The sequence below is a fragment of the Sorex fumeus genome, unplaced genomic scaffold (assembly GCF_029834395.1).
Source record: "Sorex fumeus unplaced genomic scaffold, SorFum_2.1 ptg000009l, whole genome shotgun sequence".
NCBI lineage: Eukaryota > Metazoa > Chordata > Mammalia > Eulipotyphla > Soricidae > Sorex > Sorex fumeus.
Window position 1 is genome coordinate 22315110 of NW_026606066.1, and position 18265 is coordinate 22333374.

An 18265-nucleotide genomic window follows, 5' to 3' on the forward strand; every position below is an offset into this window, starting at 1 on the left:
ATTTCAGATCTAAATACATTGAGAGTCAAAATGATCCTTAATTTATAAGGTAGAGGTTATAAACCTGGGTCTTTGATCCAAACTCAGGAAAACACAGACTTTGTAGGATTTATACATATCAATTTTTGATAGAAAATTGAGTGATGTAAATGTGTTAAGAGCTATTAATCAGTAACAGGGCCAAAGATGTCTCAAGAATCTTGGAGAATTTGTACTATTTCCAGTAGTCTATGATTCTAGAACTTATACATCATTCAGAATCTGATAATCATTTTCAATCAAGAGAAGAATGATTTTCTACTTTAGCAGCTGGTATATTGAAACCTTGTGCCTACCATACTACAGAGCAGAATACTTAACAGCTAGATAAGCAGCATTTGAGGAAACGGAATGTGAATATAAAAGCCTTTCCAATGAATTCACTTGGCTATAGCCTAATAAACAGGATGGACACAAACTGAGATTCCATCTGTATAAAGGTTCATACGTAGCAAGAATAACACCTACTATTTATTGAATATTTACTATGTGTCAGAACAAGGACTAAATATTTTTCTAAGTTTTATATTATTTAGGTGACAACAATCCTTAAATAAAGGGTTATTATTATTATTATTATTATTATTATTATTATTACTACTGTTTTTCCTGGGCTGAAGCAATAGTACAGGGCATTTGCCTTACACGCAGCTGACCCAGGTTTGATTCCTCCATGCCTCTCGGATCACTTGATCACTTGACATCCCATTACTCATAGATTTGATCGAGTGGGCACCAGTAATGTCTCCATTCGTCCCTGTCGCATGTTAGTTTAGCCCAATGATGCCTGCTCGTTCTAGGAACACGAAGAGCCTTAAACTAATCATTCAGGGTCTTAACGAAGTCATCTGACCATCTCGTAGGTGGGCGGCCACATGATCTTTTGACATCCCGTAGAATCCAGTTGGTAACGGCTCTAGTCCAGCGGTCATCTCCAAATCTCATTACATGTCTAGCCCATCTGATTTTCGACACCTTGGCAAATGAGACAGCATCCCTGACTCTTGACCATTGACGGAGGTTGGAACTCAGGATTCTTTCTTTCATTTGAGTGAAACGTGATATTCCAAGCATAGCTCTTTCGATTCCTCTTTGGGAGACTGAAATAGTGTTCGTATCCTGTTTTCGTAGGGCCCAGGTCTCTGAGGCATATGTTAATGCAGAAGGAACAGTGGAATTAAAGAGATATGCCCGGAGCCAGAGGTTCTTCATCCTCTTAGCTATTTCTTCGACACTCTCTTCTTGTTGTGCAACTCAGGTGCCAGTTCATTTGTCATGTTGACTTCTCGACCCAACTGTTGCATTCAGAGATGTTCATTCTGTTGAGAGCAAATGGAATGTCAGGAACGAGACTGTTCCTCATAAACATTGTGTTTGTGAGATTCAGCTGGAGTTCGACCTTTCCACACTCACAGTTGAAGTCGGCTAGCATTTGTGCCACTTGGCTTATGTTTTGTGTTATTAATGAATGATGTCATCAGCAAAGCAGAGGTGGTGATAGACAGTCAGCAAAAAACCGTCCATCTTCACTCTCATTCCTTCCCATTCCAGTTGTCGCATGATGTTCTCGAGGGTAGTACTGAAGAGTTTCGGTGAAATGGTATCACACTGTCAAACCCTTCTCTTGACATCGATGATCACTTCTTTGTAGAATGGTGAGATCCTGGTAGTGAATGCATAATACAGCTCATGGAGGATCCTGATGTATTGAGTTTGAATGCCCTGATTGGTAGGGCTTCGATGACTGCTTCCATCTCAACAGAATCAAAGACCTTCTTTAAATAAATGAATGTTAGACAGAGTGGCATCTTGAACTCCCAAGAAGCCTCAATGAGCTTAGTTATCATGTGGATAAGGTCAATGGTGCTGAATCCTTTGCGGAACCCGGCTTGTTTGCATGGTTGTCCTTTATCTAGTGTTCTGCCAATCCTATTCAGGATGACTCGAGTGAACAGCTTGTAGATGACAGACAATAGGCAGATCAGGCGATAGTTGCCAATATCGTGGATATCTCCCTTCTTGTACAGTAGTACAGTCCTGCTGGTTTTCCATTGGGACAGAACCTTGCATTCAGTCCCTCTTGGAAAGCCTGGCAAACTGCCAGCTACCAAACTACCACCCACACAGCAGAGCCTGACAAACTCCACATGGCGTATTCAATATGCCAAAAACAGCAACAAGAAGTCTCACAATGGAGACCTACTGGTGCCTGCTCGAGCAAATCGATGAACAACGGGAGGACAGTGCTACAGTACTATAGTGCTACTGTTTTTCCTGATGGTGCAGTTGAGACTGTGACAGTAAATAACTTTTGCCACTTAAAGACTCACAGTTTCTAGAAAGATTCTGATAGTGAGAGTTCTATTTTAGGTCTGTGCTGGAAATGATTAATGTTGTACACAAGCTTGAGAATTCTGCAAAGTAGGGGTAATGCCCTTCTCTAGATCCTACTGCCTGGCATCTAGTATGCCTGGCATATACTATGAAGGAATTGTCAAGCATAAAATTTTAAGTAACTGAAGGCACTAATCAATGTGTGAATCATTCCCTAACATCTGCTCCAACTGACTACATGACTACCAGAACTCATTTTTACCTTGGGATGCCCTTCCCATAAACAGAATGCCAGACTCTAAGCCACTCAATTTTAGGGTCTGTGTTCCCTAATATTCAAAGTCTGTTTAAGTATTGGTTACCTAGCTGGAAGAAGGAAAAGCACTCACACACACGAAAAATGAAGCATTAAGGGGATCACCAAATTAATCGTTAAAAATATTATTTCCCTCTCAGTGTGAATACATGATTAGAACATTTCAAACCACACATACAAAAAAAAAATCTTACAAAAGCTTCTGTTTGGTTCCTTACCTGGCAACCCAGTCCACTGCCAGACTTTCTGCAGATGGCAGATTATGGCTTATGACTATCTCCCTGTCTGTCATATTCAGAAACATTCTCTCAATGACTCTTCTCTCAGCATCAATCCAGTACATTCTCTTTTCAACTCGGTCAAAATCTACAGCCACCACATTACCCAGTCCTTGCAAAATGAGGGAGTAGTACTGGCCATCTATAGTGAGATTTCTCAAATAATAACGATTGCCAAATATGAGATAGGGCTCAATTTGACTGTTCTGCCGGCAGGTTCTTCCATCAGGTTCTCGTATGTAGCCCGGGGCACATTTACAGATGTAAGAGCCTATTGTGTTCTCACACATCTGGGAACAGACAAAGGGCGTCTCCTTGCATTCATCAATATCAACACAGCTCCGATGATCAGACAGAAGCTTGTAACCAGGATGACAAGAACAATAGAAACTAGTAAGGGTGTCTGTGCAGATCTGGTCACAACCACTGAGTAATGGGTCATTGCACTCGTTCACTCCTGTGAGTAAAAGGCAAACATTAGAGAACTGAAATGTTCATGAAAAATACACCAGTGACTCAATTTTTTCCTTTGACTTTAGGCCACACCGAAAAGTGCACAGGGGTCACTCCTGGGAATGCTGGGGAATCAGTATGTGATACTAGGGATCAGACCAGATTGGCCTTGTGCAAGGCAAGCACCTTTTACCCCTGTTCTATCTATTGGACCCCAGAATGGCCCTGATTCTTAATGAATCATTCTAAAATGAGATAAGGAGTTTTGTGATTTCTAGAGGTCATAGATTGTAAAAGTTACTATTGAAATTGTGTCAACCAGATAGGTAAAGAGATATAGATGATATCCTCAATCTGTTCCATGCTCCAGAGAGTCCTGCCATAGAGGCAGGGAGGGTGTGGTGGGAGGGAAACTGAGGATATTGGTGGTGGGAAATGCACTCTCATGAAGGGATGGGTGCTGGAAAATTATAGTACTAAAACCCAATCACAATGACTTTGGAACTGTGTATCTCACTGTGATTCAATTAAAAAAAATCGATTCCCTCAACTGATTCCTTCATCAATGATTTTGAAAATTAACATAACTATTTAGTGTGAGTTAGAATTCTATTTCTATATTTTTTTTTAAAGAAAAGTGGCAAGAGAAGAGAGAAAGAACAGTGGAAATAAAAGAGTGAAACTGGCTACTCCCAAGCCAGTAAAGTGGTCTCTGGACAAAGATAGGGGATACTGTGGCCTCTCCTACTTCAGTGCTGTGATGGTCCACACCAGTCAGTTGCAAAATACCGCGTGAACTCTGTGTGGGTATTCCTCTGCCAGTTCTGTGAATCATGACCAATTCACCCAAAACCTATCACTAGGAGTAGGACATATCCTTCTTAATTCTATATTTTATCCATTATAGGTGGACTCATTTGTGGCTGTGGGGGTGGAGTGTTAAAAACATCACAATCACCTGAGACTAGAAATAAACAATTGAAGGAATTCTGGAAAAATGAACATTGTCTTCCTACTTAACAGCACTGGAAGACACTGACATCCTCAATCTGTTCCATCTTCTGTTCTTTTTGAACAGTGTAATTGATGAGTTAGTCCTCAAAATATCTGAGTACTAACCTTACCAACCATAGAATTGATCACAGAATTGTTCACATAATGTTTTAAAAAGTATCCCAACTTCCCCCCTTTGAGGAGGAACTCCATGGATACTCCCAGATCAGTGCTCAAGGGATCATGTGCTACTGGGAATCATATCCAATTGAATTATCTCCACAGCCAATTCCCATTTTTATTTACCAGGTTTTCTATTTACTCACCACATCCTTTCTCATCACTGTTATCTGAGCAATCATCTCGGTGGTTACAAACTTTCACCATTTCAATGCAGTTCCCATTGTCACACTGGAATCGGTGTGGAGGGCAAGTGGCTTTCGGGGCTTGACACAAGTCCGGAAGCTCATCAGAATTATCTCCACAATCATTATCCAAATCACAAACAAAGGACTTAGAAATGCAGCGCCCATTCTGACAAGTGAATTGAAGCTGTCCACAAGTTGGGTATGAACAATCCCTTTCATCACTGTAATCACCACAGTCATTATGCCGGTCACACCTGGAGTATGAGACCAGGGCCACATTGAGACATTGAGAACAACTGTCAAATGCTACAGCTGCGAGCTCTCTTCCCTGTTTTGCCTTGTTATGCCTGTTTGACCATTTTAATTATCAGATCACCAGTGTCCTAGTTCCCTCTCTGCCAGAATCACATACCCCATCTATGTCTAGAAGTATTTAATAGTATTCCACATATTTTCTCCAAGTTCTAGTTGCTATGAGTCTAGAGTCTAGAGCCACTAAACATATAGATGCATTCATTTACCCCAAGGCGGTCACTTACATACAACATTTATAATTTTGGTGTTGTTCATTAGGTCTTATTCACCAAGGAGAGAGCTTGCTTCCCAAACAAAAATTATGATTTCTGATTAGCTTATGATAGAAGAGCCCATGTCCAAATGAAAACTCAAAGAATGAATGCTCTATATTATAAATGTTAACATTATTCAATATGCCTCCAAGGACATATGGCTTTTCATCAAAAAACAGTGCAGTCCTGTTCCTTCTACTTTCATTATGATTACTTTTATTATTGCTATCTAGCAAGAGATATGAGCTGCTATGGTGGCAATGAACAAAAACTAGTAGACCTGCATGAAATAGTGACAAAGGACTAAGGCATTTTTAGAATTCTAGAAGTTATTTGGCGTTATAAGTTATAATTCCCACATGAAGTTAGAATTCCCACATGGCATGAGAAAATGCTTCTTTCTGAAACTATGTGAGCCAAAGTATCCTTCCTTATCCACAATATTAGAAGACAACATGAATGTCTTAATTCCAGAATGGAGTCGTAATGACAGTAACAAAATTCATTCTAAATATATAGAAATCTTGGGTTGGGACTGGAAATGCTAATATTTGACAATCTACCATGATAAAATATTCATATACTATACATCTGAAATAAATAAGAACACAAACAAGCCCATTGAAACTTGGACTTACAAAGAATAGAGGACATGGTTCAATACATATCAGAGGCCTTGTATTGAAACTACAGCCCTGCAGGCTCACCTCACCACCACTAACACCAACAATTCCTGTTGGTAGTGGTTTCCACAATAATATTTTTAAATGGGAAGAGACCTGAAAAGATGCATTTCCAAAGAAAACATATGGATGACCAACAGACGTATAAGGAAAAAAATGTTCATCGTCACTGATTATCAGGGAAATACAAATCAAAATGAGATAACAGTGTGAATGACCTATGCCCAAAAGGTCAGAAATTGCAAGTGTGTTTGCTAGGGAATTTACTAATCCCCAACTCACCTGAATGACTGTGGGATGCATAGTCCATTATTACAAGTGAAATCACCTTCATTACAAGATCTTCTGGTACAATTCTGCATTTCATCATAACCATCAGAGCAATCGGAATCACCATCACAGACCCAAGACAGTGGGATGCATTTTAGGGCTGGAGGCACACTATTTACACAGAAGAATGAAGTACTTGGACAAGTGGTAGTCCCTGAGACAAAAGCAAACAAGGTAAGAAGCCACATGAGAGCTCAGTTTAGCAGTCAAAATCATTCTGAACCATTTTTTTCTCCTGTTTACATTACTTAAGTGAGGAAAACAGGGAGGTAAATCTATTTCTGTAATGATAATAATATAACATATCCCAAAAAAGTATATTAGTTGCTTTTGGTACTAAATGGGGTGGAGCGATAGCACAGCGAGTTGCTTTTGGTATTAAGTGGGGTGGAGCACACCACAGAGACTAGACTATATCCACAAGAACAAAAGCAACCGGTGTTGGCGCGGATGTAGCGAGAAAGGGACCCTCCCTCACTGCTGGTGGGTATGCCTACTGGTTCAGCCCTTTTGAAAAACAGTATGGACGATTCTCAAAAAATTAGAAATTGAGATCCCATTTGACCCAGCAATACCACTCCTGGGAATATATCCCAGAGAGGCAAAAAAGTATAGTCGAAGTGACATCTGTAATTGTTTGTTCATTGCAGCACTCTTTACAATAGCCAGAATCTGGAAAAAACCTGAGTGCCCGAGAACAGATGACTGGTTACAGACACTTTGGTACATTTACACAATGAAGTACTATGTAGCTGTTAGAAAAGACGAAGTCATGAAATTTACATACAAGTGGTACTACATGGAAAGTATCATGTTAAGCGAAATGACTCAGAAAGAAAGGGATAGACATAGAAAGATTGCATTCATCTGGGGAACATAAAGTAACAAAATAGGAGACTAATACCCAATAATGGCTGAGATTAGTACCAGGAATTTTGTCGCATGGCTTGGAGGCCAGTCACACATGCTAGGGGAAAAGGCAGCTCAGATAGAGAAGGAAGCACCAAATAAAGGGTGTTGGGAGGATCCTCCCAGGATCGGAGAAGCATGCTGAAAGTAGACTATAGAACAAACATGATTGCCACCCATTGCCTCTTTTGCAAACCACAACACCCAATAAGAGAGAGAGAACAAAAGGGAAGCCCTGCCACAGAGGTAGGGTGGGTTGGGGGTTTGGGGGGTGAGAGGGATACTGGGATCCGTGGTGGTGGGAAATGGGCACTGGTTGAGGGATGGGTATTTGATCATTGTATAATTGAAACCCAAGCACAAAAAATTGTAAGTCTACAACTGTACCTCATGATGTCTCACTAATAAAAATTTTTTAAAAATAATAATAATAAAATAAATGGCGTGGAGCGATAGCACAGCGGTAGGGCGCTTGCCTTGCACGCAGCTGGCCCAGCTGAGCCGGGTACGATTCCTCCACCCCTCTTGGAGAGCCTGGCAAGCTACCGAAAGTATTCCGTGACGTATTCGATATGCCGAACACAGTAACAAGTCTCACAATGGAGACGTTACTGGGCCCACTCGAGCAAATCGATGAACAATGGGAGGACAGTGCAGTGCAGTGGTTTTAAATATTTTTTCATAAGATAATAAACCCTTCACCAAGTTTTCCAGGAATTTAATAAAATATCATAAATTTCCCTTAGGGTTTTATAAAACTACTTCCATTTTGTGGATCTGCATACAAAACATGCCTTACATTTTAAAACATATTTTAGCTTACAAAAATGTCTTAAGTTTGATAACACATTCTAGGTTGCACAAGTATAATATGAAATAAGTACTTTTATAAGTTGTACAGGTAGGATAACACTGTTCTGTACTTCCTGCATAACCTTAGGAATAGTTGATAGTTCATTGGACTGAGGAAAAGAGAAAAACACCTTAAGAGGTATTTTGCCCTTGGGCAGTCAGGAAGGGCTTTCTTATGTTGATTTTGCTACCTGACTGGGTGGAGTGTCAGCCCAGACTAGAAGGGAGCTGGAGAATGAGCGAGCAGGGCTGAAAGATGGACTACCGAGAGACTAGTGTAAGGAGAACTTGTGCTTGAGAGAACCAGGCCCTCCATAACATAAATTTCTTCTATGGGATAAACTTCCTTGTAATAAACTGCTACAAAGATCAACCGGCCTGGCCCTCATCTCTTCCTTCATCTGCCCTTGGCCAACAGCCGTTCCGATCCAGGCCACACACAGCGGCTCTAGGGAACCGAACACAGGCGGTGAGATAGAGCCATCCAGAGAGCCCGTGAACACACAACCTTCCGCGTGTATAGTTTTTACACTACAGGTGAGAATATTGTAGCTCAAAATGATGAACTATATGGTTCTGAGTCATAAAATTCTACAGCCATTTTTTTTTCACTGCAAATAAATGTTTTTGTAAAGGTACATCATAACTGTGAATGCCTAATAGAATTAGAGGTATAAAACAAGAGTTCACAGAGACCATGACTTTCAAGAAAACTATTAAAAATTAACATAGATATTAATTCTGTCCAACTTTAAGAAGAGGGGGGTTGGTAAGGAAAGTGAGAGAAACATACATGCTACAGTCATGTTTGCAGTGCTGCCAAACAACAACTTCAGTGATTAAATTACATGTTCAAGGAACATTGGATCACCGCCAAAAACACTGATCAAATGCAATTATTAGAAAGTTGTTGGTTTCATTGTTCTACAACAGAAAGATACTAGTCTGAGACACTTTACCTGTGAGTTTCATACTCTATGGTGGAATATGAAATTCTATAGTATATCCATAATCCACTAAAAAGAATTGTTTTTCTTTTGGTTTGGGGCCACACCTGGAGATGCTCAGGAATTACTCCTGGCTCTTCATTTCGGAATTACACCTGGGAGTACTTGAAGAACCCCATAGGATACCGGGGGTCAAAACTAGGTCAGTTGCATAAAAAGCAAGTGCCCCACCTGCTGTACTATCAATCCCACCCCTAAAAAAGAATTATTTCTTCCTCAATTCCCTACTCCAAATAAATGTATACAGAGATAGATGAAACTAGAGATTCAGCTAATTGCTGCTAATTTACTTATAAAAGTAAAGGATACTTTTATAAGAGGCCAACTGAACTCTCCTTATGAAATCTATGAGATATAGAGCACAGTTTCCTCTAAAAAACATTAAATTCATTTTTCATCATTAGAGTGAATGATTTCAAACAACTCCAGAGTAAAATCTAAAGTAACATCCTATCAGTGTACATTCAATTAAAAGGGAATATACCTGATAATCACTAGCCAAAGACAGAAAAAAATAATCAACTGACTTTCCCTGGAACGTAAATGCAAATGAACTAACTGGTTTCACTTACCACAATTTTGTCTTTGATCCTCATCACTCATGTCCCCACAGTCATTATCACCATCACAGATCCAGTTATTTTGAATGCACCTCCCATTGTCACACCTGAATTCAGAACTTGAGCATGTTGGCTCATGGTATTCTGAAACAAATAAAAGGTATTCTTGGTTTGCAGTCCAGAAAACTTAAAACCAAACACTATCATGCTGAATACTCCTATTATGCTACATTCTACAGAAATAATAGTCATCAATGGTTAAAGATTGAAGTAGCTAAGACAATGCAAAGTCCTAATTATATTTGTTACTGGATTTAGATTCAATACTTTTATTAGCTATAACAGAGAATACTAGCAGCTGTCCTTCAAAAAGACTTAAATTATATACAATTTCTTATGTTTCTATTTAAAAATCTACTTTTCATCACAAACTGGCTTGGTTACTATAAGCCATCCACCCAGCATACCTGTTTCCCTGGTTTTTGACCTTTTCTTCTAGTACTTACCACCACCTCCAATAAGTATGATGAAATTAACTTATTGGTTGTCTTTTGCTTGTTCCATCTACCTAAAACCTAAATTTCACTTCGATAGGAACATTTGTGTAATTCACTAATGTAGCCAGAAAGTCTAGAACATACAAGTTCAATACATACTTAAATAATTAAATTGATAAATAACCTTAATGACCCTTGTGCTTTATATGGTCGTTTAAGGAGACATTGCCTTTGACACAGCTATATTACCTGTAGAAATCCATTGTAATAGCCAGGTATATATAGCTCAGTAAGAGGGTGCATGCCTTGCACATGTGAGCACTGATAGCTTGCAGCAAAAAAACAGAGCAAAATAAAAACATAAAAATCTCCAGGTAATTGCAAAGAAATTTCTAAAAGGATGTCTATTTCAGCATTGTTTTTCAGTGAAAAAAGGAAAGCAACCATAAAGTTAGAAAAGGGGAGACACACAAATGAATCTCGGACCCAAGCTATTTGCTGCATAGATGACCCTGGACTTTGCAATAGGATTTCCACTAGGCTACTCTAGATGGGGACAGGTGTCATCCCTCTGCCTGTAGGAACACAAGTCAGAGACAAGCTCCAGGTATGAGTGCTGGCGGTGTCAAATACCAGGAGACTCACAGGACAGGGGAGGAGTGGGCCCTTCTCCTCCCCTCCACCCCACCCCAATGGAACTCTAAGATGACACCACATCCAGCCACCATCTACTTAAGCTCCCACACCATGATCCAGAGACACACAAACAAATCTTGGACCCAAGCCTCTTCTGCAGTGATCTCTGATCTCTTCAGACCCTAGCACTGTCATCTCTGTCCTCCCATTGTTCATCGATTTGCTCCATTGTGAGACTTGTTGTTACTGTGTTTGGCATATTGAATACGTCACGGGTAGCTAGCCAGGCTTCGCCGTGCAGGTGAAATACTCTCGGTAGCTTGCTGGGCTCTCCGAGAGGGGCAGAGGAATGGAATCAGCTCGGCCAGGCAGGCGGCTTGCAAGGCAAAGGCCCTACCGCTGTGCTATCGCTCCAGCCCTAAGTATTAAAATTTCAGAATTCCTAGAGCATTATACTCTATCTATAACAAGCAATACAAAACACTTCGTCTAGCATTGCCTTTTTGGCACGTATGAGTGGTGGTGAGACTGGTCTTGAAATATCAAAAGTAACTAAGGTAGAGAAAGAGGATTGTGCAAATTGTCTGCCACAAAGGCAGGGGAAGCTGTGGAATGAGAGGGGCAGAAACTGGGGATTTTGGTGGTGGAAAGCATGCACTGGTGGAGGGATGGGTGTTTGATGATTGAAGCTCAAACATGAAAGCTTTGTTATTGTACCTCACAGTGAATCAATTAAAAAAAAAAGCAAGGAGGTATACTTTAAAAACATAAAAAAAGAAGTGATAAACCTACAAGAATAGCAGCCAAAAATGGAGACTGTTTTTACTAATATTTTTATAATCAATCATTAAGCTGAAAAAAATGGGGCTGAAAATTGCATTAAAAATAGTAAAATATGTGGTTAGAGCCAAACTGTGTCTTAAAAACACAGGATAGAGTTGCCCCCCACAAGCAGCTCTCTAGCACGGCCATTGCACCAGAGGCACAAGGACTTAATCCAGAGCCCGGCAGCTTGTGGCAAGTGAATGGAATATGCATTAAACTATGGCACCATGCCTCCCCAGGAGGGAACGGGTGTCTTGTCCCTTTCGCCTTTCCTCCCCCACCCTCGTAGCAAGTTGGCCGCCACCTCAGAGCTTAATGGAAAGCTAGGTATGAGCCGGCAGTGATGAGGTAACTGCAGCCTCATGGGATGGGGTGGCGGTACCGGCTCATCCTTCACGTCCTACCGAGGTCACGAGTTGCACCCCCCACCCTAGCTCTCCGGCATGGCCATGGCACCAGACGCACAGAAACCAATCTCATAATTATCTGGAACTTGGCAGAAATCCCTCCAGACTTAATTAGTAAAATATCAGAAATCCAAAATCACATGGCCGCGATGTGGTTCTCATAACCAGCTATAGAAAATAAATGATTTCACAATGTCTTTTCAACAGTTCTGATTGTTGAGGGGAAATTCTAAACAATAATGGTGCATCTTTTGTCGAAATAATGAATACAACCAAAGTAGAGAGAGTTAAGTAGAAATCATCTGCCTCACAGGCATAGGGCGGGGTGGGGCGGTACATTGGGGTTCTTGGTGGTGGAAAATGAGTACTGGTGAAGGAAGAGGTGTTTGATCATTGTATGACCAAGACTTAAACCTGAAAGCTTTGTAACTTTTCCCACAGTGATTCAATAAATAAATATAACAACAACAACAACAACAAAACACCCAAAGGATATATAGGATACATAAAGATAATTTAAAAACACCCTTAATAGCAATTATCTTTTAGAAGTGATAGGATTGAAGAGGGGCAAAGAAAAGAAGATTTAATATTTTTGTGCACAGCTTATTATGTTTTTAAAATAATGCTCCAGGATACTATAAGAATGTATTCACATAGAGATTCTGTGATGTATGTCAAATAGTTGGAAGAAACTACAATGGCTTGAAGTTGATTTACATGATGGTATTGGTAAAGAAAATAAATTGAACCTAAAATAGGGCAGACAATAAGAACTACTAACCAGAGTCCCTTACCTATATATCTGATTATTCCAGTCACTTCTGGCCCTTCCCACAGCCAAAGAGGCAGAACTATGCCAAAGTTAGAAACCCTAATTCAAATGTCACTAAAATGAATGGATTTCAAGGCATCATCAGTCCACCAACACAGTCTCATTTCAATAGCATTAATCAGCATTATCCATATGCTGACCAGCAACCCACAAGTGCCCTGTGGAATTTTTGTTCTTTTTGCTCTTGTTTTGGGGATAGGAGGTGCCTACCAAGCAGTGCTCACAGTTCCCAGGGGATATTCCTACTGGTTCTTGGACAACTGGGCTTGATCACTCAGTGATAGAGCATAAAGAGCTGTGAAGCCAAGGATCAGCAGGGCCACTGGGCTGTGCTCAGGGGCGTCCAGGTGTGCATGCAGTCAGTGATTTTCAGAAGGTCACAGAGTACCAGGGGTTAAACTGAGGTTAGCAAAGAAATAAATCCTCACTTCTGTACTATCTGCCTGGCACATTATGACATTTTACATAAATGAATATTGAGTGGTTTCAGTCTCTCAGTTAACCATGAGAACAGGGAATACAAACATCCAAATGCCATGATGAATTCTGTATGTGAAGTAGTTCAAAGAAGCTTTTTAATTGCATCATAATGCTCTTTATATTTGTCTATATCTTACCACACGTGCTTGGTTCATCTGAGCCATCGGTACAGTCTCTCTCCTTATCACAGTGCCAATGGGCAGGAATACAGCGCCCATCCGAGCAACGGAACTCACTGCTGTGACATGTCTGAGTGGCTGAAGGAGGGAAAGAGATAAAACTATGAGAAAACATAGGGTTTTTACCATCAGTCTGCATTAGCTATCTCCATATTAGCTTCTGACAACAATCCAATCATATCAAAATGCACCTGTACAGTGCATCTATTTATCAAGTCAATTTGAGATAAAAACTGAAATTTGCACCTACACCCATGTGATGGCAATGGAGCAGTTAAGACCTGACCTTGCAAAGTGACCCAGAAGTGAAGCCTCACAAAAGGGAGTATCTGGGAAAAACTGGCAAGACCAGGATGTCAGCACAGGGTGTTAGGCCTTGAGGATCACTCAAGCTCCTAGTCATGTGCACCACTCACGCAGAAACTGTCACATATGCTGAGCAGGTCATCCTACGTCAGCAACTAGCCTTGATTGGGATTGGACAGGGGCAAAGCAAAGTAGGAGAGCTTTATGATAGGTCAATAATGCTAAACTTTATGTGACTGGACCTTCTTGTAAGCCGAGACCCTCTATAAAAATGTGTGTATGGCAATAAAGTGAATAGCCATCAGCTGCTCTCAGAAGGTGTTTCTCTGTGCCTGTCTTCCTTCGACCCATGTCTGCCTTGACCAGTGCACAATGTTTCTGGGCACGTTGGGGAAACTGTTCCCCAAAACACCCAGATCATATATCAGTTTAAAATGCACCCATTATGTCCCAGATAGAGAAAGAGGTTTCTCTTACCACAGAAAACGGTGCTTTCATCACTCCCATCTCCACAGTCATCATCTCCATCACATAAGTAAAGACGAGGAATGCAAAAACCTGAAGTCTCGCACTTAGAATATCCAGGTTGGCAAGTTTGAGCAGCTTGAAAAGAACAACCAGGTAAACATCTTAAATGCATCCACCACACATATATATCCAGAAGAGTGTCATTTCTAACAGATCTATTGCAGAACACAAACAGACCTAACGCAGAAAAACACAAAGCAGCAGAAAGGAAGCAAGAAAGCAATGAGGAATCTTTGGTTAAGTGGCAAGTTTCAAGTCTCAGGAAAGAAATGCACCACTTTGAGATATAGAAGACTGAAAGGAAGCAGAGATGAGGTTCCGCTGCAGTGTTTGGATTGCATGTATACATGAAGCCTAGGCTCTATCTCCATTGTGAAAGATAGAAGAGATGGGAGAGAAGAGTAGGGAAGGGGAGGGGAGAGGAGACGAAGGGAGAGAAGTGAAGAGGATGGGATGAGAGCACTGAAAATCATAAATAACCCCACTAGATTAAAACCAATTAGGGCTGGAGCGATAGCACAGCGGTAGGGCATTTGCCTTGCATGCAGCCAACATGGCCGACCCGAGTTCGATTCCTCCGTCCCTCTCGGAGAGCCCGGCAAGCTACCGAGAGTATCTCGCCCGCACGGCAGAGCCTGGCAAGCTCCCCGTGACGTATTCGATATGCCAAACACAGTAACAAAAAAGTCTCCAATGGAGACGTTACTGGGCCAGCTCGAGCAAATTGATGATCAACGGGAGGGCCTTACTTTACTTAAAAAAGTAAAAATTCATGCAATTAATGTAATATAAAAACTAAAGCAAAACTGTGCTCACTGATTACCAACATATTACTTTTCAAACTGACAAGGATCAAGAAATTGTTCTGGAGAACTATATTTCAGTGTAAAAATAGTTAGCAAGGCAACTTTCTTCTTTGTGACACTTAAAATGTGGCAAAGAAATGAGTGAGTAATAATAGAAAGTTGAGACTTTTAGTTAACCCTTAAATTAATAACAGATGTGTTAGCAGAAACACACTTTTTATGCACAAGTCATGAGTTTGATCTTCAGAAATTAAAAAAAGAAAAAGTAATACAACATCATGCATCAAAATAAGACCACTATGTAAATGGTTGATGGAAAGATCATACTGATTTTTTAAGTCCATGAATTTTATCATTATTTAAATGGAAACAATCAACCACTAACCAACAGTAAAATTGTTACCCATGGATTCAACAGAAAATATTTAGCTCCACCTGATTAAATATCCTTACCCAAAGAACTGAAGCTAATTTATTCAAAAGTATAGGTCTAAACTCAAATTAAGAAAAAATAAGAGGTGTAAAATAGAAATTAAATTGTGAAAATAAGCAATTGATTACATCTAGAATGTAGCTTATTTCATATTTCACAGGACAAATCAAAAATAACATTTAAGGAAAAAAAAGGCAGAGGGAATAAAGAAATACTACAGGTGCTAGGCACTTGCCTTGCATGCAGTCAATCTTGACTCCATCCCATTCTATTTAACAAAATTCTTAAATTTTTAATTTTGGTGTTTTTTTTAAATCTTTCTGTCTGTCTTTTTGAAAGTTATGCTAAGGGATTTATCCTTGCCGTGCTCTGAGATCACTCCTGGTAGGGTTCAGGGTACCATATGGGGTACTGAGTATCAAACTTGGGTAGGTCTACATTAGGCAAGCATCTTACCCACTGTGCTATTTCTCCATCCCCTCAAATTTTAAACGGAGAAAAAAAGTGGGAATAGTTGTCACATATGAGAAAGCAGGGAGTTAATGAATATCCCAAAGCAATGTACAGAGCAACTCTTAAAATATATTTTGTAAATAAGTGACAATATATTAACTACTTTTGATTTTGCTGAGCATTATAATGGCATGATTTATGTATGTCTGGGACCAGAGTGATAGTACAGTGGGTAGAGCATGTGCCTTGCATGCAGCTAACCCAGGTTAGATCCCTCGCATACCATATTGTTCCCCAAGCACTGCCAGGAGTAATTCCTGAGTGCAGAGCCAGGAGCAATCCAGCATTGCTGGGTGTGACCCAAAAAGAAAAAATAAAAAAAGAAAGAAAGAAAGGAAAAGAAAAAAATATTTTCTAAAAAGAAGTTTAGAACAAATGGGGAGAATTAAGTTTTTTTAACACCTTACTTATGTTTTTGTACAATTATTGATCACAATAAATTTGCCAGTATTGATTGGAAAGGTATTTTAACCTGGCAGGTCTATATGTAACAAGGACAAAATATTTGATCTTAAAAATAGTCAATGATAGTTTCCTAATCATTAAACTATTAGAGCTTTTGTTATTTCCCAGAAAAAATCATTTAGAAGATCATATTAAAATAAATACTGATCCATTTCCAGTTCTCTATCTTCAGAAAGTCTTTGTTTTTAGGAGTTTTCATCTCCCAAGGTTGAGCACCTCAAACTCCAAGGCACAAAAGCACATAAATGAACTTACGACAGTTTTTCTCATCAGAAGTCTCATTGTCATGGCAGTTGTCGACGCCATTGCAGACAAACTCAAGCGGAATGCACTTTCCATTATGGCAAGTAAATTCCGAGGTTGCATTGCAGCTAGGGAACTGGCATCCTTCCTCATCGCTGTTATCAAGACAGTCATTATAGTGATTGCAGCGAAAGCGATACTGTATGCACCGCCCATTGGCACAGGTGAAGTCTGTGGGAGCACAGGTGTGCATTGCTGAAAGGAAAAAACATGGGTAAAAGCTCTTGATTGAAGTTTATAGAGATTCTATAAGATAAAACAACTGGTTTTTAAACAGGGATAAATCCTGGGTCAACCACATGCACCTTCTCCACTGTCCTATCACTCAGGCTCATCAATGCTCTATTTTCAGTATAATGTTCTTATTCCTTACTGAAACACTAAGAATGGCTGCAGCTTACTTATATGGGGCCCAAAGAGATTCAGTGAGTTCCTCAGAACCATGGAGGTTGTGAGTGGCCTAGTCGGGATTTGAATTCCCCTCCTCTGCTTTCTATCAAAACAAAGGTGCTTCCCAATAAAGCATCACATCTAGATGCCTAGCATCTAGAGCAGCTTATAAGTGATCAAAGACAATGCAGGCTGGAGTCTCAGTAAATGTTTTCCAGGGTTGTTAGCACTGATTTCAAGCCTCTTCACTCACAACAGAACTGTGTAATAAACACTTAGCACAAGACAAAGGCTCCTGCAAAATCACTGAGTTCAACTCACCACAGACAATTTCCAGCTCATCACTGCCATCACCACAGTCATTGTCATTGTCACATATCCACCGGGGTGAAAGGCAGTGACCATTGAAGCAGGTGAACCTTGATGCATCACACCGTGTGCCATTATCCTGGATGCAGTGCTTATTGTTGTTGGCTAGATACCAGTGACCCTCTTGTGGACACCGGCACTCAGCACCATGGGGACCTGATGAAAGATAGGCCCAGAAAGAGCAAAATATTATGCAACAAACATTCACATTTTCTCTACCAGAACAATATTCTACAAAGAATGTTATTCTATATGCTATAGTATAAGCCGAAATCCTTATATTAAATAAGCCATTAAATTCTCCCTAGCAACCTTTCAATTATAATCTAAGTAATTTTACATCAGATGTATAATTTCAACTATACTCCAAGTGATTTTACGTCAGTTGCAAAACTAGCCATTTTCTGAAAATGGGGCTATTCACCCTAAACTATCACGTGTCTTCACTGAAACAAAAACCAACATTCTCCTTTGTAAACAAAATTTGCAAAGGAAGGTATCAAAGGTGCATCACTCTATAAATCTGTGTTCTCTATTAAATATATCGTGAAGAGCATATCACTAAAACCATAGTGAACAAACTAAATGATTTTATAAGTAAA

General features: G+C 40.0%; 1 protein-coding gene across 1 annotated transcript in view; it reads right to left on the minus strand.

Annotated features, from left to right (window-relative positions):
* LRP2 (LDL receptor related protein 2) overlaps positions 1–18265 on the minus strand; it is a 195557-nt gene that overhangs the window by 45498 nt on the left and 131794 nt on the right. Inside the window, exons 44-51 of the mRNA XM_056110472.1 lie at positions 17616–17819; positions 16857–17099; positions 14334–14459; positions 13509–13628; positions 9704–9835; positions 6316–6517; positions 4740–5035; positions 2908–3424 (exon numbers count right to left, since the gene is read on the minus strand). Coding sequence (XP_055966447.1) covers positions 2908–3424; positions 4740–5035; positions 6316–6517; positions 9704–9835; positions 13509–13628; positions 14334–14459; positions 16857–17099; positions 17616–17819 — 1840 coding nt within the window. The remainder of the gene's footprint in view (positions 1–2907; positions 3425–4739; positions 5036–6315; positions 6518–9703; positions 9836–13508; positions 13629–14333; positions 14460–16856; positions 17100–17615; positions 17820–18265) is intronic.